General features: G+C 41.8%; 1 protein-coding gene across 1 annotated transcript in view; it reads left to right on the top strand.

Annotated features, from left to right (window-relative positions):
- CDHR3 (cadherin related family member 3) overlaps nt 1–23707 on the top strand; it is a 65751-nt gene extending 42044 nt beyond the window's left edge. The window contains 7 exon segments of the mRNA XM_083179694.1: nt 757–928; nt 2755–2999; nt 11494–11669; nt 13248–13270; nt 17483–17514; nt 21961–22009; nt 23090–23707. Coding sequence (XP_083035820.1) covers nt 757–928; nt 2755–2999; nt 11494–11669; nt 13248–13270; nt 17483–17514; nt 21961–22009; nt 23090–23445 — 1053 coding nt within the window. The 3' untranslated portion in view covers nt 23446–23707.
- The last annotated feature ends 505 nt before the right edge of the window (nt 23708–24212 follow it).

Genomic DNA, 24212 nt, shown 5'->3' with positions numbered 1-24212 from the left:
TCATATATATATAACACATATATATATATATATATATGTGTGTTATATAGCATAATATCTTTTTGTAGAATCAAAAACATATTTATAGTCTGGTGCTTATTTTGTAAGTGCGTTCTGACTATTGGGATCAGACACTGTACTTAGTATTAGGGTCCCTTGCTCTTTAACCCCTTGAGTGCTAAGGGAATTTGTCAAACTAAGTGTGAAAATTGGCAAGCAAACAGGGTTTTTATTAACCCTTTGAGTGCCAACGTTGCTGAGAGAGATCCTCAAAATGTCTGTCAAAAACTCCATCATTGCTCACAGAGACTGTTCTTTTTTGGGTGCAATATTTATCTAAACTTCTATTAAGTGACTTGGCTGCATTTGAATTTATACTAAAATAACAGTCTCTGTGAGATCGCTCATCGCAATGTTGGCACTCAAAGGGTTATGCATACTGTTGTGTTTTAAAATGCTTTTCAAGTAATCAGGTACAGTCTGAATAAACTTAAAATGCTTATACATAAAGGTGAAAAATTTCAGTAGCCATTTCAGTAGTGAGGAGCTTTCCATGTGTACACCCCTTGAAATGGTTCATTACAGTATATTGTTCTGTCACATGTCATGTCTTGAAGGCCACCAAATGGCATCCCTAGTCACCTAATCTACTCCTAATGGAAATATTTATGGTAATATTTGCTATTAACCTGTTCTCACATCTGTCACCACAACTAACGAGAGAATTGATGTTCTTCACATTTTTCATTTCCTTAGGTGACAGTGAATGTATTGGAAGCAAATGATGAAAAGCCAATTTGTACACCAAATTCATACACGTTGTATGTACCTGTGGATCAAATAACTGGAACAAACATTCAGAATTTTAAGTTGACTTGCACAGACCGTGATTCCGTGCCCAGCTCATTGAGCTACTCTATTAATTCAGGTATAATATTGGCTGTCTTTCACTTTAGGCTACACGCCCCGAATGTGAAAGAGCACACTTTCTCAAATCAGATATTTTATAATAGGAATTATCTAAATCACTTAACTATATATCTTGTATTTGCACTAGTCGCAGTGACCAAAATTCTGTTTTTTTTTTTGTCTGTTATTCGAGAATTTTTTTACATTATATCTTTTATATATTTAGGTTCAAACCTACTATTTTTATATTTAGACTTGTTTTTATTTAACCAGCTGATTGTCACAAAGACAGACACTACCATCAGCTACTGTGCTCCTATGTATTTGATAGTTCATATTTTGTTCTTTCTGTTTCATGGAGGTGAACATTTTTTTAAGGACATTTATATACAGTTATACACTCAGCTGCAGAGGCATCCCCGGGCCCATGTCTGTTGGGGCCCAAGGCAAAAGTACTTGCAGTACCCCCTTGATGGCGGCCCTGATTATTGCAAAAGTCTACTTACTGGTCTTCCCCAAAACTGACTCTCACCAGTACAATCCATTTGGAAATCAGCTGCAATGTTTTTCTTCCTTGCCAGTCATTCATCCACCTCACCATTCTCACCATTGACATCATGAATTTACCATATTAAATATGATATACTTTTACTTACACGTGAGGCTTTTAACCGATCTACACCAACATATATCTCTTAGCTTATCTCTTTGCTTACTGTATCTCAAAATACTATATCTTTCACGCTGACATTTGCATCTCTCATTCACAACCATTAAATGTTCTACTTCAGGGTTATGGGATTTTTTGGGGGATGAACCAACTCTGTGGATTGCCCTCACATGCATAATAACACTCTAATCTAGGCCCTTATTGTAATTCCTTAGCTCCCCTGTGTGTTCGCGCAGGGTAGCGATGGCGAGCAACTGTGCATTCGCATATACAGATGGAGCAGGCGTTGTCTTTGCAGGGCATGGCGGCAGAATCACCAGCCGTCATTCTCCGCCAGGCGCCATCTGTATCTGCGAAAGGGGACGCGCACGCACGTCCACTTCCGACGGCGCTTCCCCCGGGTCCTCGCCGGCTTGTTGGCGGTCACCCGGGGTCCCCACCGCCTCCCCGCACCCCCCCTAACCCTGTCCGTCTCCCTGAAGCGGAGACGGACAGGGTTCCCGTCGCCCCGCTGCCCGGAAACTGAGACGCGCGTGCGCGTGAGATGGACGCCGGGCTGCTGGCGGATCGCCAGCGGAGACAGTCTGGCGATTCGCCAGCAAGAGGGAGCCCTGCTCCATCTGTACCATTATGCGCATGTGCAGCCACTTGGTGTGAGCGGGAAAGGCAATTTACTTTTTCGCCATCCGATTCGCAGCTAGCAGTGTGGGCAGGGGGTGTGGGGCAGCAGCAATGATCAACTGACCCCCTGCACACGCCATTTCTATGTCGCTGGGCTTTTGCAGCGACGTGGAAACTGCGTGTACGGCCGATAAAACAGCGAGGCTCTTGGCTAAATGCAGTGTGCTCCCTGCATTAGCCACAAACCTCGCTGTTTGGGGGAATCTTCGTCATCATCTGACAGGGTATCATCATCTGAATAGGGTGAGCGCCGGCGTGGGGGGGGGGGGGGTCGTCTGTGTTTTAAATGGCGATGGTTGCTTGTTTTTGGCGATCCCCGTCGTTTAACCTTCTAGCTGGCTGCATTGATTACTGCGCCATGTCTGTTATCATCCTGTCTTTTTTTATTATCGTTTGTTCCCAATTATAAAGTGTAAAGGAATATGTTGAGCTATACACAGTAAGTTCATTCAAAATAATAAATATGTATCATTGTATCTTTTTTTGATTTGCAGGCAATGTAAACAATCATTTTGCTTTCTCGCCTTCTGCTGGTACCAACATAACTAGTCTGGTTCTTGCTCTTCCCTTTGATTACTCCGGAGGTGGAGACACTGCTTGGACTTATAACCTTTTGGTTTACATCACAGATGGTAATTTATTACCTCCAGGATCAACAGGGCTTGTTCAGACTGGGACTGTGTCTTTATATATTAATGTTTATATTCCTGGACTTACCACTACTACAACAACTACTACAGTGAGTATATAATGAACTGGGATGACACAAGTTATCTATCTATCTATCTATCTATCTATCTATCTATCTATCTATCTATCTATCTATCTATCTATCTCTCTCTCTGTCCTTCTTATAAAAACTAGAAGAAAATGTTTGTATGTACATTATGAATGCATGATTGTTTGGTCTTCATAGGCTCCTACATAGCTTGATAGTTCAGGAATAAACTTAAACTAAAAAATGGACCAAGGGTTTAAACTAAAAATATAAACTCCTTACAGGGCCAGGGTCATATATATTATCTTATAATACAACAGTCATTGGCCTTTGTGTTTGTCCAGATAGGCAGTTAGGCCTGGGGTGCCCTGGAGAGGGGGGACCCCCTTATTTGGGGGGTCCCCACCTCCCCAAAAACTCCCGGCCTGGGCTGACTAGTTAGGGTGGGTAATGCTTTGGCCACGGGACACCATCAAGCGTGTCCCCTGGCTATGGCATTACACCCCCTGCTAGTTGAGCCTGGTGCTGGTCTCCAAAATATGGGGGACCCCTATTCATTTTGTCCCCCGTATTTTGGAAACCAGGGCCAGCTCAAGAGCCTGGTGCTGGTCCCCAAAATCTGGGGGACCCCACGCACTTTGTCCTCTGGATTTTGGGAACCAGGACCACTCAAAAAGCCCGGGGCTGGTCATGCCTGGGGGGGGGGGGGGGGACCCCATGCCATTTTTTTTTACAAAATTATTGTCTGTATGACAGCGGATGAGACGCTGGACCCCGGACTTGGTAAGTATTTTTTTGTCAGCTCCCACTGTACCACCAACGTTTAATAGTTTGCATATGGGTTTGCATTCTGTTCAGGGGGAACCACTAGCCACCATGATTTAATTTTTTTTGGGGGGGGGGGGGTAGCATATTAGGGGAAGTGAAAGAATACTTATTAAAGAAGACGTGTTCAGTAATAATAACATTTTTGTGATGAAGTGCAGTGTTTCACTTTCTGTGACAGATTTGAAATCTCCCATGCTGAATCTCCCATTATGAATCTCTGACACAAATCTCTCTGTATGTGGCTCATTGTCTGAAATGAGTCACAAGAGTGAAATCTCTTGTGCTGAATCTCCCGTTATGTACAGGGGCGAATTTAGGGGACAGGCCGCCCCTAGGCACAACATTTTTGTCCCCCCCTTGTAGTTTTAGGCAAAATGGATTCAGTATGACCATAATCTGACTTTTTTTTTTGTATCTGCGCCAATGCTGTGAATGTAGATGAAGTTGAGGGCATCTGTTAAAATTTAATCTTATTTTTACCCATACTCAAAAAAACGTATCTGAGGCAGTATTAGCATACAACTCTACATACAATACATACAAATCTGGCCTGTGGAGTACAGTAGGTGAGACATTTATTTATGATGATTTGTGTAAGTACAGTAGTAAGGAGCATGAGATTCCTGGCTGCAGTGCTGTTGTAGTAACCCCCCCCCCCCCCCCTGGATGTATATGTGCACGATTGCGGCGGCACTCCAAATAGGCAACAGATTATGAAAATGGTAATAAGTGCTGTGCCCTCCAAGCCGGGGGTCGAGCAAACAATAACTTGTGGGGGGATGGTGGCACTAGCAAAGAATACACAGCAGGCAAAGGGTTTACTAACGTTTCGTGGCAAATGATGTCACTTTATCAAGGTGCCAATGAACAATGCCAGGTTCATTGGCACCTTCATAAATTGGCATCCTTTGGCACGAAACGTTGCCTCCCTACAAGATTAGATTATATATAGTACACTGATGTTGGAGACATAATAATTAGCTCTGGTAAACAGACACACTTTTAACATTAAAATTTAGTAGCACTTACTGTTCATAGAAATGATGCAAACAGTTAAAGTGTCTGCTCCAGACACATTCCTCTCCGTGCAGCAGCAATATGAGGGGAGGGCTCGGTATTGTGCACGGAGAATAGTTCCTTGTGCTGCACGGAGAATAGTTCCTTGCCTCTTGCAAGGAACGGAAAGTAACACACTAGTAGATACCAGTTTTTTACAGCCTGTGTGGGCAGACTCCTCCGGAGTTTCAGGCTGTCCGTGTGTGGAGGCAAGCAGGCATACTGTCTGCATGAACTGCTCTGAAGGAGGGAGGGACAGAACTGTAGCTTCAGGCTGCCGGCGCTGCTGCCCAGAGTAGGACAGGTACAGCGGCAGCCAGCAGCCGACAGCAGCAGTAGCGCTGAGTGCACCCAGGCAGTACATGAGTGCAGGCACAGCTGTGGGGATGCAGAGAGATCCTCCCTGCACTGAGGAGCCGCGGCAAGCGGGCGCTCTGTAAAAGTGTCCGACTGACATACTGTACTGGGTGACAGCAGGTGCCTGCCCGGCGGCTGCCGCCCATGATAGGTGCCGCCCCTAGGCCCGTGCCTCACGGGCCTAGTGACAAATCCGGCCCTGGTTATGTATCTCTGGCACACATCTCTGCGTATGTAGGGGCCTTTAGACACCTCTGCAATAATTGAGATGAAACAAATGGGAGGTGGTCCAGTTGGATCCTGGACAGGTTTTAAGGGGGTTAGCGTCTCCATCTGACCTCATGGCAGAATTCTCTGGTAGAGCTCTGACCCAGGGAGCCTTTTCTGGGCCTTCCAGTGAATGGACTTGGAAGAACACTAAACAAAGTAGAAACATTGCATCTCAAAAGACATACTAGGGGGTCGTCAGACCATTTGCCGGTTAGAATTGTGACCCAAGGAGCCTGTTCTGGGCCTGTCACTAGGTACTTCTCAGCAACTTATCTTTCCAGCATTAACTAATAGATTTCTGAGGGACCATACATTTCTTAATGTTAGAATCTCCCTAATCTTACTAGTGTCCTAAGGGGCCTATACATCAGGCAGATGGCTACACTAGGGGCCTGATTCAAACCTGTTTGCCAGGCTGCGTGTAATCACAGCCTAGTGAACAGGTAAACGCTGCCCCACTGCGCAAATCCCTTTGCTAGCATGCTACTGTATGTGTATGCTAACACATACCCTCGCTTGCGGCAGCATGGCCAAAAAAATTCATTCTATGATCGCTACTATCGAATGATTTTTCTGCCGTTCCTAATGAAAAGTCATCCTGGACTGACTTTTAATTTACACGCCGTGCTATAAATTCGGGGTAGGCGCTGACGTCATGTGACATCAGCCGCCCACCCAAAGCAGGCACCGACATGCCTACATTAGCAGGGGAACACCCAATGTTTTTATGTGCATGACCATAAAATGCTGGGAGTTCCCCTGCTGCTGCCCCCTGCCCGCCCCTTGCCCGACCCCTTCCTGCCCCTTCTGAAGCGAACGGACTGGTAAATGTGAAACTTGCCAAAGCCATTCGCTCCCGGGGTTTGTTTGCACATGCGCAAACCCCGATCATCGGGGACGGGGAGGTATTTTTCTGAATGATAAACAGCCGGCCAATCAGCTCCTAACTGCTGTTACAGACTGGGTTTGAAAAATGACAGGTAGAAGTTGAACTCTCCTCTCTAACACTTTTTGAAGCTTGTTTTTAAAACTATGACTACATAACTATATATAGAAAATAGCAGTAATGTCATAACCAGCTTTGACTTTGAATACTGTGTGCAGTACACAAATGATTTATACCTGATATAGTTCAGAGTAAGTTGATACTGCATTCACCATTCAGCATGGAGCTAGATACAGCACAAACTGGCCAGTGTGTAGCATCCAGCCTAATAGGAGAGACATGTTTAGTTGTTCACTAGAAGACCTTACCATTGTAAAAATGTCCAGTGTCCATATGTAAAAAAAATTACGAAATATATGGAAATGTGGTAGTAAACAGAGGTCTATTATCTAAGGCTTGGAGAGATATAAAGTGGACAGAGTGATCCCCACTGTCTATAACAATTTATACACTGCATATCTACCAAGAACTGTTAAAGACAATGGGGCAGATATATTAAGCCTTAACAAGAGATAAATGATAGGGTGATCAAGAGAGATAAACGTCCAGCCAATCACAGCCCAACTGCCATGTTGCAGGCTGTGTTTGAAAAAAGTGAGTAAGGAGCTGATTGGCTGGACGTTTATCTCTCTTTATCAACCTTGCATTTATCTCTTGTTAAGGCTTAATACATCTGCCCCAATGGGTGAAATGTAATAGGGTGAGAGAATCAGAAAGTGAGAGATTTGGTAAGAAATCTCCAGGTTTTTTTTAAAATCAGCAATCATTTACACTGCAAAACCAGTTTGATTTTGCAGTGTAAATGATTGCCGCTTTAAAAATAACTGGAGATTTCTTTCCAAATCTCTCACTTTCTGATTCTCTCACCCTATTACATTTCACCCATTGTCTTTAACAGTTCTAACTTTCTGATTCTCTCACCCTACTACTATTCACCCAGTAAGTACTGTGCTGTTATATACCCAGTCACAGTCAAGATCTACATTAACTGAGGGGGTCTGGGGGTAAAAAAAAAAACAACCTCATATTGTGTAAATAAGATTACAGCAATAAATGATAGACTAACAAATGGAAAGTAAAAAATGGCTGAAGGGACATTGAGTTGCAGAAATGCAGAGTTGAGTGTCATGGAACAGTTCAAGGCATCGATGACCCTGGTGAATACAGATAATGACCAATGCTAAATTTTCTTGCATGCAAGTTGGAGGAATAACCTACTGTATCCCCTCCACAAATCTGCTACTCTTGATTGGCCGATGTGGAATTTCCATAAATCTGAGCCTGTAAGCATTTAAGAATAGTTACCTCATAATAAATTATGTACAATAAACATTTATTTCCCAAACATTTCACATGGTAGCAGAATATAGAGTAATGTGCTACACAGCAGTGAACTAATTAAACTCTGTGTACCATCTGTTCAAATTAGTATTTATATAATGGCATATTAAACTGTTTTTGTATAAAAAGAAAACAGTCATACTGTAGCACAAACCCTTATTATTTTCACCGTAAATGTAAATACTTAACTGAATGGTATTGTTCTACTGTGTTAACTCAGGGTGTTTTTAATGGCAGACATTAATTGTCTGTTTATAATAACACCAATAGAGCAAAGCCAATTCCTTTTTCAGATTGGATTAACATTCACAGCATCACACAATCACATTCTGTCTGAGGTTGGATAACTGCTTTAGGATGTGTATTTACTGGCTTTTATTGAAACTTGATATAGTGTATTTGTTACTGGGCTCTCTGGGTGACAAATGTAATTATGCTTTTCCACACACCACAGCTTAGCATTAGAGCAAAAGAGTGGCCTGCTATTCAGTACCTGAGCCATGATTATTGGATACCTGCTTACAGAGCTGCCATGTAAATGTCTGACCCCAGTATTTCCAAGGGGCAGGGACAATTGGTGCATGGCATATGTGTTGTGCACTCCTATGCTCATATATGGTGTACACCACGAAAGGGGTACAGACGATACACACAAGGAGCAATAGGGGACGACTCAGGCACACAGAATGGGTACAGTGCATAAACAGATAGTGAGTAAGTAACAATATAACACAAACAGGGAAGTACACACTACCTACTCAGAAGACTAGGGAGCCGAGGACTCTACAGACAGAGGGGGAGATTCTCTAAGAATCTCTGCCCCCCTTCGCCACCCATCGCATACTTAATTATCGCATATGTTGTAACATATGCGATAATTAAGGCAAAGGACAGCTCTTGCGTTAAGAGCTGTCCTTTGCGGTGGGAGTCGCCGGGTCCCAGCAGGTCCCGGCGGCTCCCCCCTCCCTCACACACCCGGCGCTGCTGCTGCTGCGCCGGGCTCTCCTCCTCCCTGCACCCGGAAGAGGATCAGTGCAGGGAGGAGGTCACAGGTGAGGGGGCGATGCAGGGCGGCGGGGGGTCGGCGCAGGGCGGCGGAGGGTTGCGGTAGAAGCCCATTGGCTTCTATGGGGCATCGCCAGATTTTTCTGGCGATGCCCCCCGCGTTAACCCGGCGGCGGATGCTTACAGCATCCCAAAATGCGGTAAAAACCCCGATAACGGGGTTTTTACCGCATTTCTTGTTTAGAGAATCTCCCCCCACAATGTCTCACTAGTGTGGAGTATATGCTCAGATGTGGTAAAGCAGAAACGGTGGAGCAAGATGTTGTGCTTCAACACGTGGATAGCAACTAAAGTGCGGTTGCTAAGGGCAACCACTGAACCCTGGAGGGTTACAAGCAAATAAGGCTAGCAGCTCCTAGGTCATAGATGGGAATAAGGACCGTAGGAGTGTAACCACAGGCCTAACCTTACTTGCAGTACACCGGTTCAGCTTACTGCCACTAAGCTGACACCTGGAAGCACTACACAATGAGGAAGGACAAGGCAGGTCTGGGAGCACAGCCGCAGACTTACTGGATCCACAGTGTGGAGCAGGGACCCCAGCAAATCAAATGACTGAGTCCCGTTTACTGCTAGGTCTGGATCAGACGGATAGAACACTGTATTCCAATACTTATTTGGCAGTAAACTAGCAAGCAATACAGAATACAATACAGTTCTAACTAACTGGTATTTCTCAGGAACAGGCTCACTGCAGCAAGTGGCCGACGCCCGCACAGGATGTTTATACCAGAAGCAGAGTGCCGGGCACGCCCCCTGCTGCTGCTGCTAAGCATGCCACGCCTCCAGCCTGTGTCCCGGTACAGCTTGCCTCCCGGTTGTCATGGCGATGCGGCCGCACAGGGCAGGGGAGCCTAACAATATGCTTAGCTAGCGCTATATAAATACATATTTATAATAAAAAAGTTGAATATTAGGATGTATTCTTCGACTGGACTTCTAATGCACTGCGGAGATGTGTATGTTTGGTACAATATCTAAAAATATTGGTAGCGCTTATAGGTTTGGAGGCTAGACGCCAATAGTGTTATGTAGTGAAGGGAAAACCACAGAGTGCGGGAAATTTACTAAGATGTGAGTTGTATTTCACGTGGGATGTTGCTATGGGCAACCAATCAGATAATATCTATTCTCTTCTAGAACAGGGCTGGGCAACACCGACCCTCCAGATGTTGGTGAACTACACATCCCAGCATGCCTTGCATCAGTTTCAGCATGGCCACATAACAAAACTAATGCAAAGCATCCTGGGATGTGTAGTTCATTAACATCTGGAGGGCCGGTGTTGCCCAGCCCTGTTCTAGAAGGTGCTAAAAGAATGAGAATTAGTTTCTGATTGGTTTCCCATAGCAACATCCCATGTGAAATACAACTCACATCTTAGAAAATTTCCCCCAAAATGTCCTGTGTCAGGGAAAGTACAGTTCAAAGTTGTGAAGGATAAAGTAGAAACAGAGTTATTTCAGGTAAGGGTGTGTTCTCACTCAAAATAAAATTGGACATGAACAGAAGACACGACAGATGTGACCTGTTTCAGTACTACTATGTCAACACAGTTTGGTTGGGGGAAATTTACTAAGATGGGAGTTCTATTTCACATGGGATATTGCTATGGGCAACCAATCAGATACTATCTATAATCTTCTAGAAGGTGCTAAATAAACTCCCATCATAGTAAATTTCCCCCGGTGTGTCACATGTATCAAGCTTCAAAATGTGATAAAATGGAGAGTGATAAACAACCAGCCAATCAGCTTCCACCTGCCATGTCACAGACTGTGTTTGAAAAATAACAGTTAGGAGCTGATTGGCTGGTTGCTTATCATTCTCAATTTTATCACTTTTGAAGTTTGATACATCTGACCCATTGAAGTATCTCAGGTGTAAGATAGAGATAGAACATCGATTTAAAGTATATTTATGAATTTCGAAGCATTTGGACATTTTGTAAGCTGTCATTTTAGCAATTGTTATCATTTCAAATAAAGAGAAATTGATCTAAATTGATGTTGTACTTCCAGGATCCCTGTTAGTAAATGTGTGTTTCGGTCCCTGGAACCCAACAACGATTCAGATTGATTTTCATTGAATTAAGACAAAATTAATGACAATTTGACCTTAAAGTCACATTGGGCAGTGTAGAGAATTCTATGTAAGTCATCTTCTAATGGATTGTGGATCAAAGCATTTGACTGTTTCCAATTGTATCCCACATGGATCATAAAGCATGAAAATGACCAACAATAGAAAAATATTGTGAACAACTCATGTCGACCTTTACATGATAAATGGATGTTGTTTTGTGATGATCAACCCCCCTTATACCGCTTTCACATCGCATTGCTGGGTTGAACCCTTGATTCTGATCTTGGGTCCATTCTGGCTCCAGCACTTTCACATTAAAGCCGGGTCACCCAATATACACAGGGTGACCCGTGTTTAACCCGTTCTATAACCCAGGTCGAATTGCCAGTTTGGTCAACCCAGGTTATAGGGTTTGGTGGTTTCATACTGCACCACAACCCCGGTCAACCTGGCAACAACCTTGCAATAACCCAGGTTTAAGGTGGGGTGTGAAAGGGCCATAAGTTATCAGAGTTATTTATATTTATGCTTAAAATGTCTAATTTTTTTTTGTTTATGTGTTTACAGCCTAGCATTATATATGTTGCCAAAAGTGAAAATGTTTATTCATCAACGGCATGGTACGTGCCATTCGTAATCACACTTGGCTGTTTGCTTCTACTTGGCTTCATTGGATTCTTAAGTTATCTTCTTGCAAAACATTTCCCATGTAGAAGCAGCCCCAAGCCAGACACTGATCCATTGTAAGTATTCTACCAGGCTTGTACATTTATCTGCAGCTTCTACGTGTCTACCAGGCTTGTTTTCACTCCTTAGCAGAATTAGTGATGTATCTGTCTGGCATTCTATTATCTATTAGTCTATTATCCACTGACAAGGGAGAAATGTTCTGTAGTTTCATTATTTTATGTTCTTATGATTAGGAAACCTATCTAGTTTGTCATTCTCACTTTATTTGCACGCAAACCAGACATTATCCATTTATAATGGAAATATGAAGATATTTGAGAGATTAAGGTCCAAAAATATGCTTAGCACAGCAGGTACTGTATATTAACCACAATAACTAAGTAAATACTGGATTGTTAGCTCCTCTGAGCAGGGCCCTATTCCCTTCTGTTGTCAAAACCCTCTTCTCCTCATACTTTGCTTACAGATCTCCCTACTCGGCGACCATCTTTGTACGCATACTCTCCAGCTGGTTACGGTGCATCTCTAGACACAAGAAAAATGAATCTCCACAGAGCTGTTTCCAGGATTAAACCCAACGATCCTTTCTAGAAGGATGTCCTAGAAAGGATAGTTGGGTTTAATCATGGAAACAGCTCAGTGGAGATTCATTTTTCTTATGTGTATACTTATGTTGGGTGCGTCTCCTATCTGCAATTTTTGTATGAGAACAGGTGGCTTTATATCAGAATTTTTGTGTCTACGGTGCATCTCTATCCATGCCCCCACTACTATGCTGATTACTTTCTCAAGACTTACATCTAAGCTGTTGTGTGTATTGAATTGTGGTGCTCTTTGTTACCTGTACTGTATTTTCATTATTTATTTACTGAAATGTTAAGTTTTGTCTCCCTGTACTGTTATATTGTTGCCCTTTGTAAGGCGCTGCAAAATGCAAAACACTAGTGGCGCCTTATAAATAACATATAGTAATAATAATAATAATAATAATTCACGTGGACAGGCATTGAAGTGAATTGACTGTGTCAATGGTGTCTTCACTTCCTGCACATGTGCGTTCTACTGAACATGCATGCTCGGCAGTGGGGTAGCTAAATGTAGACCAAGGGGCTACATCGTTATCTACAAGGGGACTACCCTATAGCCTGTGAAATTGGACAGCTATGCAGCCACCATCGAAACATATATATATATATATATATATATATATATATATATAGATCCCAGGGTATGGCACTCCAATCGACCTCTAGTAGAATGAGTCGGTGCCTTCACAGCAACTTCAAATTGCGATATACAGACCCAGAGGTGCGGCACTCGTGACTACTTTATACAGAACGTGATCTGGGAGTCGGTTACTTTTATCAATGTTTCTAATTTTATTTCATTTGTCATCAGGATCCTGATGACAAATTAAATAAAATTTGAAATGTTGATAAAGTAACTGGCTCCCGGATCACGTTTTGTATAAAGTAGTCACGAGTGCCGCACCTCTGGGTCTGTATATATATATATATATATATATATATATATATATATATATATATATATATATATATAAATATATCGTTGGTATCCGGCACTCACTATTGCTGTGTATGATTACTGTCCTGGTGCCCTCCTAAGAACAGGATTCCTCCTGCCCCAATGTAAGGTGACAACACTTTGTCTTGTTGTTTTTGGCTTGAGAAAGGGGCGTTGCCTACATGCACAAATAAACCCAGTTTGGATTTTTCACATCTACCTGAGTGGCGCCCGTCTCTGCTTATATATATATCCCGAAAAACAATGGAATGAGTGGAGTGCTGATTCACAGTAACGTCCAATATGCTGCTGTTTATATAAGGGTGCTCAGCATCTACTAGAAATAATTTATGAACATGCAAAGAGAAAACAGTGCTTTTGGAGGTGACTAGTTTATTAAAAGGATATTGCTATATATCAGGTTAATACCACAAATACTTTTTTTTTTTAGGAAAACTAGTAATAAAACAAGTGCGAATATTGACTGGCCCCTCTACATACATTAAAACAACACCTCTCATTTAAGATACCTGCATGAAACAATTTCTCACATCATAATTGCATTCATTAATATGAATCAAACTGATGTCCAGTATTTAGTATATTTTGTCCTACTGTTAGGACTTTTCTACAGCTGTAAAGAAAAAATATTTTTTTGTATATCCAAATAACTTTCCCAGCTCTCTCACCACTGGGGGTTAATATGTTGGTTTATATTGTGGCATGCTTGGAATGTATGATATTAATATCTCTAAGTTGGTAACTGTATATACCGAAAGTTTCTGATGTCAAGTTTCTCTTGCAATCAAGGGTTGGACAGTTCCTATTACAGTGGATGTCTTTTCATTAGTTAATACGACAGTTAATTAATTATACCATGAAGTATACCATGACCAGCTGAGATGGATAATTGGGGCAGTTCGTGCACACCGGTGTGGTTATGTGAGCTTTTAGGCATATGTGTTATTTAGACAAAGTGCTCAGACTTTTTTTTTGCATGCAAATAATAAAAAAAAGAGTTCTTTCTCTGGTAAGGACTATACATGTTATGTGGAGCTCCTCGTGTGGTCCATTCTGCCTTTTGCCCTGTGGTTTGCCTCCCCCGGTGTGCTCCCGGCTGCTGGTGCTTCCAATGGGGCAGCCTTTTCTGGAGTCTCGGACCCAGGTGGCAGGGTATAATTGGACGGTGTTGAATGAACCTCTGTATTAACGCGTTTCTCCGCCTCTCTTGTACCTCAACGGCTTCCTCATAATCCTAGGTATAAATGCCATCTTTTTGTTTACCTGGTTTAAATAGCATTCTTGGTTCATATTTCGCACCTTATATCCAAGCCTCTGTTCCGATGTTGGAAGGCACCCGCATGCGTATTTCGCCATATCCCATCCCCACTTTCAAATGGTACGCATGCGCATTAGCACTTCTCTCAGTCCAGGACTTAGAATCTTTCCCTGGACTTGTTACATTTTGTTACGGTTATCATTCTAAGCTGATATACATTGTTTCTTGCTTCCACTTTGTATATGTTTTACAAAAACAAGCTAAATGACAGTCGGCATTCTCCTTTCATCTCGCCATTTAGTTTAGTGCAATACAGTACATTCAAAAAATAAATAAAAATAAAATAAAACCAGTAAATAGCTGTTATATATTTTTATCTACAGTTTTAATATAGTATTACTATTATTTATAGTTTCTGAGAGAATGTTCTTAAATCCTTAGGAATAAAAGAAACAAAAGAAGAAGGAGCTCCTATGTTTTACATTTGGATCTTTTCAAAGAGAAAAAGTATTTCTCTTGACACTTTGACAAATTTAAAATGTCAGTATTATGCAGTGCAAAGCATGTTTTATATTGTACACTGCATTGCAACCCTAGCTATTACTGTATGTAGTATCCATAATATTCTGATCCAGAACAGGTCACTTTGCAAGATAAACTTCTTAAGTATTCTTTAAGCACTACTTTTGTTTAGCAAAGATTAATTGAAACATGTTTAAATATAATATTATTTTCTTGCACTAATACATGTAACTTTCTTTTCTAGGATACAGCCTATAGGTATGTACGAGATTGGGCTTATTTTGTTCTATCAGTTTTGTAAATTAGATTTTGTTAACATAAGTTGTACAAATAAGTTTAATTAATTTTTTTGAACTGGAATGGGAGGCTAGATTTTCTCAAAAAAACCCCACATATTATCATGGTGCTCGATTTAAACTAAATTGCATACGATATCGCGGCCGATTTGCGGACGAATTTCGGCCGATTCGATCCGAGATGCGATTTAGTGGCCAATTTTCGGCCGATTTTCCGCGATTTCCTGCCGATTTGCATGCTATTCCATCCTTGCACACCCCCACTACCCAAGTCAGCCCGAAGCATGGCAAGCGGACGCGGTACACGTCCTCCCGACCTGTTAATACCCACACTATCCACGTCGGCGTGGAGTTGATTTTATAAAGCGTGGCGAGCGAAGGCGGAAAACGATCCCAAAGTGTGGCGAGATTACACGTCAAGTAATCCGTGTCCCCTCGCGGGGCTCACTGTGCTCGACCACGCTTCTGGATCGTTTTCCGTGTCCGTTTGCCACGCTTCGGGCTCGCCACGCTTTATAAAATCAACTCCACGCTGATGTGGATAGTGGGGTATGAACAGGTCGGGAGGATGCGTACCGCGTCCCCTCGCCACGCTTCAGGCTAACTTGGATAGTGAGGGTGTGCAAGGATGGAATAGCATGCAAATCGCCATAAAATCGCGGAAAATCGGCCGCTAAATCGCATCTGATTTTTGCATGTGATTTGCGGCTGATTTGCGGATGATTTCGCAGGCGCCGTGATAATACACAAGTACCGATTTAACAATAGCAAAACAGTAATTCAGTGAAAGCACTTGATATGATGCCCCTATCCACAATTCCCAAGAAATCAAATTGAACACCAATCCCTGTACCATTGTTTATGCACTTATTCTGAGAACCTTTTATCATTTAGTAACATTACCCTTTATTTTACATCACACATTTGTTAGCAGTCATACCTAGGAACTTCAGTGACATCCTCTTTTATTTAAAGGGCACATACTAGTGTTCATTCTAGCACCCGCCATCTTCGAAAACCCATGCAGTTCCTGTTCCTTGCCTGGGGTGTCGCTGTCTTCTGTGGTGTCTCTAGCACAGGTCAGTGCTGACATACAGAACACTGTGCTAGAAGCACTACAGTAGACAGCGACACCCCAGGCAGGGAAGAGGACCTGCATGAGTTTTCAAAGATGGAGAGTGCTAGAATGAACACTACATACCCAATATTCGAACCTATGACCTTCCATGTTGAAGTCAGATACCTTACTCATGGAATAATTATAGGAATTATTGGTTTTGAAATGTGTGCCTTAAATAAAAGAGTATGTGACTGAAGGTGCTTAAGGACATGCCGGAGAGATGGAGATGTTCAGGTAGTGCTGGGTAATAAAGTAGGAAGCTGCAAGTGGGATTGATTAAAACATAAATTTGACAGGTGCTGTAGAACCGCGCTCCTCTGCCTTATGGTGCTTTGTGCAGTGGCACATATACCACCCTAGTTACAGCCCTGTAGATAAGCTTCTTGCCATGTGCCACTCAGTTACAGCATTGTACAGAAGACCATGCCAAATCTGTAGCAATGGTAAATTGCAAACTAGCTGGCATCCTATTGAACAGTTGGTTGTGTAAATGTAATTTTGGTTCAACACTCCCCTTAAGATTGCTAAAAATGCAACTATCTTTTACTGTCTTTTAGCTAAATAAATAGCTACAATCACTAAACATTTGATTACAAACTAGCAAAAAAACAATGCAAAAGCTTTTACAAAAACATAAAAAAGGTCACACACACACACACACACACACACACACACACACACACACACACACACACACACACACACACACACACACACACACACACACACACACACACACACACACACACACACACACACACATATACCCAGTTAAACCCTGGCATGGTAAGAAGAAACTGATTTGGCAAAACACCTTTGGCAGTTATGCAGTACAGTGTAAAACTCAAGATAAACAAGACCATAAACCAGTTAATAGGGAAGAAAAGAGTGATAGAGCTACAGTATATGTTCTAAACACTGTCTATCATATGATCCATACCCAAATGTGTCAATATACCCCACAGCACAAAGCCCCAATTTGTGGCAGCCTCTTCCTTGAAATGTAGAAATCTCAAGGACATTCAAGGAGATCGGGAATGCTATAAAAAGTTTATTTTACATTTGTTATGGCTTGTAAAATAGAAATGTTTATATAATAATATTTTGTAACATTTTTTCTTGTAGAAAAGAAAAAGGTTAAGAAAGATATTTTCTGGGTGAGTTCTGTCCTCCTTGCATATTGTCAGTGAAATAAATGTTTTATTATAGTGTGAAATATGAGTCTTTCAGTGACCAGAGTTATGACACAACTTTTTTCTAGTGAAGCTAGAGCACCATTAAGTCTATGGTCAATGTGTAAGGGATTTGTTGCATACTCAGGGCCTGAATTAGACACGCAGTTCTTTTGCAACCGACTCATATGATGTGTCACACAGAGGACAGGATTCTCTAATAACCACGGCTGCACATCGCCGGCATCCGCATTGTTAATAATCGCATATGCAGTAACATATGCGATTAATAATGCAAAGGCGACAGCCGGCGATGTGCAGCGGGTCGCCCCTCCCTCCGGGAACTCTCACCCGGCTGTAAGGGCTCCGCTTCCTCTCTGCACCCAGAAGCAGTGCAGGGAGGAGGAGATCACTTGTCCGGGCAGCACAACAGGAGGCTGCCTGGACAAAGGTGAGGAAGATGCGGTGCAGATCGGCAGTGGGCGCGTGGGGTGGTGTGGGACGCTAAGGGAAGCCCATAGGCTTCCATGGGGTTACGCCATCTAGAACTGGCGTAACCCCCCGCAACGAAGCCCCAGCGGTGGGGCTTTTCTGGGTTTTTATGGCATTTTTAGTTTGGTGCATCTCGCCCAGAGTATTTGTAAAAGATGTATTTGTGATCAAGACGTACAGTATCAGAAAGGTTGTGGTGAAATGATGGGCAGCGACTGTGTCGGTCACGTCAATTCAGGCAGCTACTGCATTCACTGACACAGTTGCAAGAATAGGAGACCATAGTCAGGTGAACATCTGCTGTTATGGTCCGACCGATGATGTATAAGGATGCACCAATTGGTAATGCAGCATGCATGGACGCTAATATTGATTGTCTCAGTCCTTTCACATTTAGTCACAAGGATGTACACGAGGGAGTTGTATCAGAATTTGCATAAAATCACAAATGGGTGCAACTGCATCTTCTTCTGCATGTGCTCTTACCTCTCAGTATTCCTTTTTTCACTCCCATTGCATCAGGGCACTTGGTTGGCCCCATAGCAACATATGGAAGGGGCCTCTGTCCCAATTCTTTCTGAGAGACAACATTCCACAGCAGTTATTAACTTTATGCCCCATAAAAGTGCCCTCATTAATTTTCTGAATAATAGTAGTGCCTCAGTTAATATGATGCCACATAGTAGTGCCCTGGTTTATTTTATGAAACATCATAGTTCCCTAGTATACATGATGTCAAATTACAGGACTGCCAGTACACATTATGGCACACAATATCCCCAATTAACTTCATGATATACAATGTCCCTAGTTCATATTATGCAACAGTGCAGTGACCGATGTTCATACTGTACCACATCTCAGTGCCGACCAGTTCAATTTATTCCACATTAGTGCCCCAGTTCATATTATGCTACACTATAGTGCATCCATTTGTTATTATGCCACATTACAGTGTGCCCTTTCTCATTATGTATCAAAGTACTGTACCCTACAAATTGAGCAGATCAGGTATTCACATACATTGGCCTCAAGATCATATAGTGCCACATTTCAAGTGAAAGCATTTACAATTATGCCACATCACAGTGCCCCAAGTACCGCATAACATCCACTACACACTCCTCTCACTGAAAATATAATGCCTCACAGTTTATGCTTGGAAGTGGTTCAGACCCAGTTGTTTAGCAAACAAATCTGGGAAACTGATATACAACTTTATAACTTGGATCCAGGCTCCCCTTAGTCCTAGGGCCCCATAGATATAACACCCCTTGCACCCACTATAGCTATGTCCATGCATTATATATTGATTAATGCACTGTCCTGTTTTTGGGGTGTAATAGTAAGAAAAAAGTAAATGGAAGAACAATGGAGGTACACCGCTCAACCCTTGTGTGGTGTGATGAGCAGGAACATTGCTCAGTACCTCCACTGTTCTTCACTTTACACTCATGAGGTTTGGTCTACCTCAGGACTCCCAGCCCACATATATAGCCACCTTAGTGTGCAGGGTTCCCCATATTTTTTTTTTACCATAAGACAAAAGTAATAACTAAGCACTGTCTCAAATGTTAGTTTTAGGTTAAAGTAGCAACTATTAGGTTGTAAATTTACTAAACCAAAAAATTAGGAGAGATCATGTAGCCCATAGTGCAGCCAATCAGATTTGGTATCTCATTTCTCTATGACATCCTAGAAAACATTAGACAGAATATTATTGGATGCTATGGGCAACTTCGCCTCTTTTCATTTTTAGAAGCTTTAGTTAATTTCCACCTTAGAGTCCTGATGCATAAGGTTTAGTCGGGTTGGTAGAAATAGGTCTGAATTTACTGATTTACTGTTCTGTAAAAATGTATGTATTTATATAAAATAGTTACATATTGTCATATATGGTAAATACCAGTTGCATTATTGGTGATTATAATTGTTTTATTCTGTTTGGCATGAAAGTGAAGAATTAGACTGAGCAGACAATAATAAAATAGTTAAATTATAGTGTGCAAATATTGTCTTGTTTTTCTATAAGTTACTTAACAAACCAGTTTGCATACTCAGGACTATTACTTTTTATGGCCAAAAAGGGTTTCCACTGGTCAGTGACCAAAAATGCATTTTTATTGATGATGATGATGATGATCACTATGATGCTACTGAAACAGTAGCGCAAGCAGGGGGTTTCTGATTACACAGAAAACCTTCCGGGAGTCTAAGGGCCCTAGCCTGAAAGCTGAGAGTCCCCTCTTTCCATGGGTACAAGAATTTTAATAATCGGCCCTTGGGAACCGGAGATATCTGACTTCAAAGCAGTGGTCCTCATCCAAGCCTGTTAATTGCTTTTCCCAGTCAGATATTTCAAGTTCTGTCTGATTTAGAGTTTTTCTGATGGTACATTCCAAAAGCTGGGACTCTCCCCCTTTGATGGACATTAGTAGCTTGTCTCTACTGTTCCCAGAACCAGAGATATCAGCCTACCAGCAGCTGGTTACTGCTCCACACACCTGGTATGTAGTTTTATATTCTCGTTGGCAGATTGCTCTGCCTCCTGAACTCTGATATTCTAGTCCCCAATACCATTTGGTTGGTGGGATTCTCTAGTTTTTAATTCCATTAAAATATAAGAAATCTATTTCCGGGAACTGGAGATATCTGCAGTCAAGCAAGCTGTCCTCCCACCAGAAAATGATGTATAATAAGCCCACTCCACTATATATATTTATTATTATTATTATTTATATACATTTGGTCTATCTATAATACGTTAACTGTCCTGGCTTTGCTCCGCCCCTCTGGAAACCCCCTTCTGAAAATCCTGTGTTTGGCCCTGAAACTAACTGACTGACTACTGTGGTTTTATTATCTCATACATTAACAGCAGTGCAAATACATACAACAGGCCGATAGTGACATTGTTTATAATGTCTCTCTCGACTGATCAATGCACCATGATGCCAACAAAGTTAAAATGCTTATTAAAACATTTTAACTGTGTCTTCAGTATAACCTGAATCATGCCATTAAAACACCTTGTTTTTTAATGTTAGAATGCTGACACTGTTACAATGATTTCATAGAACTGGCATAGTCCTAACAGTGACATTATTGAGAATGTCACTGTCAACCTAGTGATTGTATACTAGTTATATTAATATAAGATATGATGACATAAGCGGGAATATTTATTACAGACATACAGGGGGATATTCTATTCCCTACGGTTGCTGATCGCAGGTAATAGGCTCACTCAGGGCCGGCTATGTAAATAACCTGGTAAGCTGCCAGGAGCCACGGCTTATCAGGTATTTGTTTTGCCTGCTTCGGACAAGTGAATTCATATCCCTGAAAGGAACCCATATTCAGTGAAACAGAGCTGCTTCGGGTGAAAATATTTCTCTTATCCGGCTATACAATAGTACAGTCTGATATAAAACATTGGCAAATCATCGTCAAAAATTGAAGTTTTTCGTTCCCAATAATAGGATATCCCCATAGTGTTTACGTTGAACTTTAAGTTTCTCTCCCTCCCTTTTTTTTGGACATATGCTTCGGATTTTCTACTCTGCAGAAACATAGTAATATATTAAGGTCTGTGTTGTTGAAAAATTAGACTCTGCAGAACTGGGACAGGGAGTAAAGTGAATGATTAAAGATTCACTGTAAAGGGCTGCATAATATGTTGACCATTATTATAGTAACAATTATAATATAATAATTATAATACCAAAGTATTGGAATAAATATAATTTTTTTATTCGTCAGTAAAGGGTAAATTTACTATTTATTAATGCAAATATACTGTATATGGCTTTAACAGGGATCCTTCCTAATCTATGCTCATTACATTATCCAATCTGTGCAAATTCTTGAAATATGCTTTGATGGATTTGCTAATAAAATAACATGAAAATTACATCAGATAATTTGCTTACTCCACAGGAAATGACCAAAGTCAACACTGTCTTTGATGGAGAAGCGCTAGACCCAGGTAAGATTTTGATGTCTACTAAAGGTGCATACTCACGGAACGTTTTGAAGCACAATGAGGGCGTTCTTGATTGATCAGAAAGACCAATCGTTCAAATTGTTTCGTGTACCGCTTACGATGCGTGTACCCACCGATCGTTAAGATTGGTCTCTGATATTTCATGCATGCAGGAAGATTATAGACCAATCTTTTGTGTAGTGGTTCAAGTTATTTCATGTGTACGCATGATGAACAATTTGATACCATTCGTAACGATATCGGTGTATGTGCACCTTAAGGGGGATATTCAATCACCGGCGAGCATCTGCCGTCGGGGGAGAAGTCCGCCGGGCCCTATTCAATGCTGTCTTCATCGACAGCATTGGCAGGTATTCAATGGGTAGAATCGCGGGCGGCAGCGAATCCTGTGTAGGATTCGCTGCATTTTTTGCCGCAATTCTCCCTTACGGGAGATTCGCCCGGCAGCCACCCCTCTGCCCTATTCAACGCCAGGGGCTCTCTGCCCCTGGCGGGGAATTTTAACTCCCCCGGCGAATGCCACCGGGGAGCTGGGGGATGGCTGCAGGCAGGGAGATGGAAGCCTCCCTGCCTGCGCCGGACACTGTGGGGGTGAAGGAGGGCTGGCACTGACTCAGGGAGAGCCCCGCTAGAGCTGACAGGGGACTGGGATAGGAGCCGCTGCACTCACTGGTCCCGATCCTGCATATGTAATGATCGGGACCAGAGTGCAGTGAATATATGAACATTAATGAATGGCTCCGGGCTCCCGCCCCCTGCTGGCAAATGTGTAAAAAAAAATTGTTTTAAAAAAATAATTAAAAATATATTCATGTGCTGCAAGCACATGAATAAAAATACCATGCCCCTTCACAGAATAAAAGATCTGCCATGTATGTGTGTTTATGTTTTTTGTATGTTTGTGTATGTATTTGTATATATAGATATAATGGTGTACCATACGTAAACATTTACAGCCACTTACATACTACTATGTACTGTACAACAACCACACCCTACGCAAAGCATCTACAGCCACTTACACCTTATTATAGACTAAAACCTACACTTGGTGTTATATAGTTACAGGTAATATCTATGAATATAATTCTAAGTCTGGAGCCAGAAGATGGAAGGACACAAAGCAGCCAATAAACCCAGAACCTGCATCTGAGCAAATGGCAACAAGCCCACCTGAACAACCACCCCCTGCGCCAACTGCAAGTGGTACCCCAACTAAAAAGGAGAAACCGCCCAGTACAGCAAACAAAGCAGAAGTGATGAATACTGCAAAACCTGTAACCCCAAACAAACTACAAACACCTGAAAAAACAGCAGTCAACATGGAGCCTGAAAATAAAGGTCCACCTAGCAGGTTGCCGATGTCTCCAATGCTCTCCCCAAAAGTGTCTACGAGATTGTCCAAAACTCCAGTGTAGTGAAATTTCCATTGCATGAAGCAATAAACCTCAGTGTGTTCATGAACATGGTAGATGCTATCAAAGCCAGCATTGCTCCAGCTGCTGCTAAACTAAGATGACGGAGTAAGCATTGAATGTGATATATGTCATACACAACTGGAGTCCTGAGCTGCAGTTTCCTTTACTGGCCTATATAGGAATGACACTGTACCATGTTTTATATTTACTAATATATGGCACTGAATATATTTATAATTAAGATGAACAGCATACATTTTCAGTTTGTGTGGTATTACGATAATAATAAAGCAGTACAACAAGTGTGCATATATCTGTCCAGTAGTACTGTATACTTTTCCTATCCAGTCACTCATATCATAGTGGACATGACTCTTCTAGAAAGATATGGGAGAGCAATACACAACACAATCAGTGTCATATTCACATAAGCATGTCAATATGACATTGATTGGGAGTAGTAGTAGTAGAAGTAATAGTAGCAGTAGTAGTAGTATTTAAATGTTAGGCTAATAATGCCAGTGCAACATATAAGGTGCTATGTTCCAGCATAATTTTGAAAGGGGTAAACTGTTCACCCTAATCATATAGTATAGGTAATATTGCCCTTGATCAAACTGGTCTTCCTAAATTCATACCAATAAATAAAAAACAGGTAGAACTTTTTTACTTTCATTGTAGTACTCCTTCAGTAGTAATTAATGTGGGAGTTGGAAAGGGTATTGGTGATTGACTGGAGGTATTGCTAGAATAGAGCAGAGGTGGAT

Source organism: Crinia signifera, chromosome 4 (assembly GCF_055691185.1).
Source record: "Crinia signifera chromosome 4, ASM5569118v1, whole genome shotgun sequence".
NCBI lineage: Eukaryota > Metazoa > Chordata > Amphibia > Anura > Myobatrachidae > Crinia > Crinia signifera.
The sequence above is the reverse complement of the archived record's forward strand: the minus strand, read 5'-3'. Positions and strand labels throughout refer to the sequence as shown.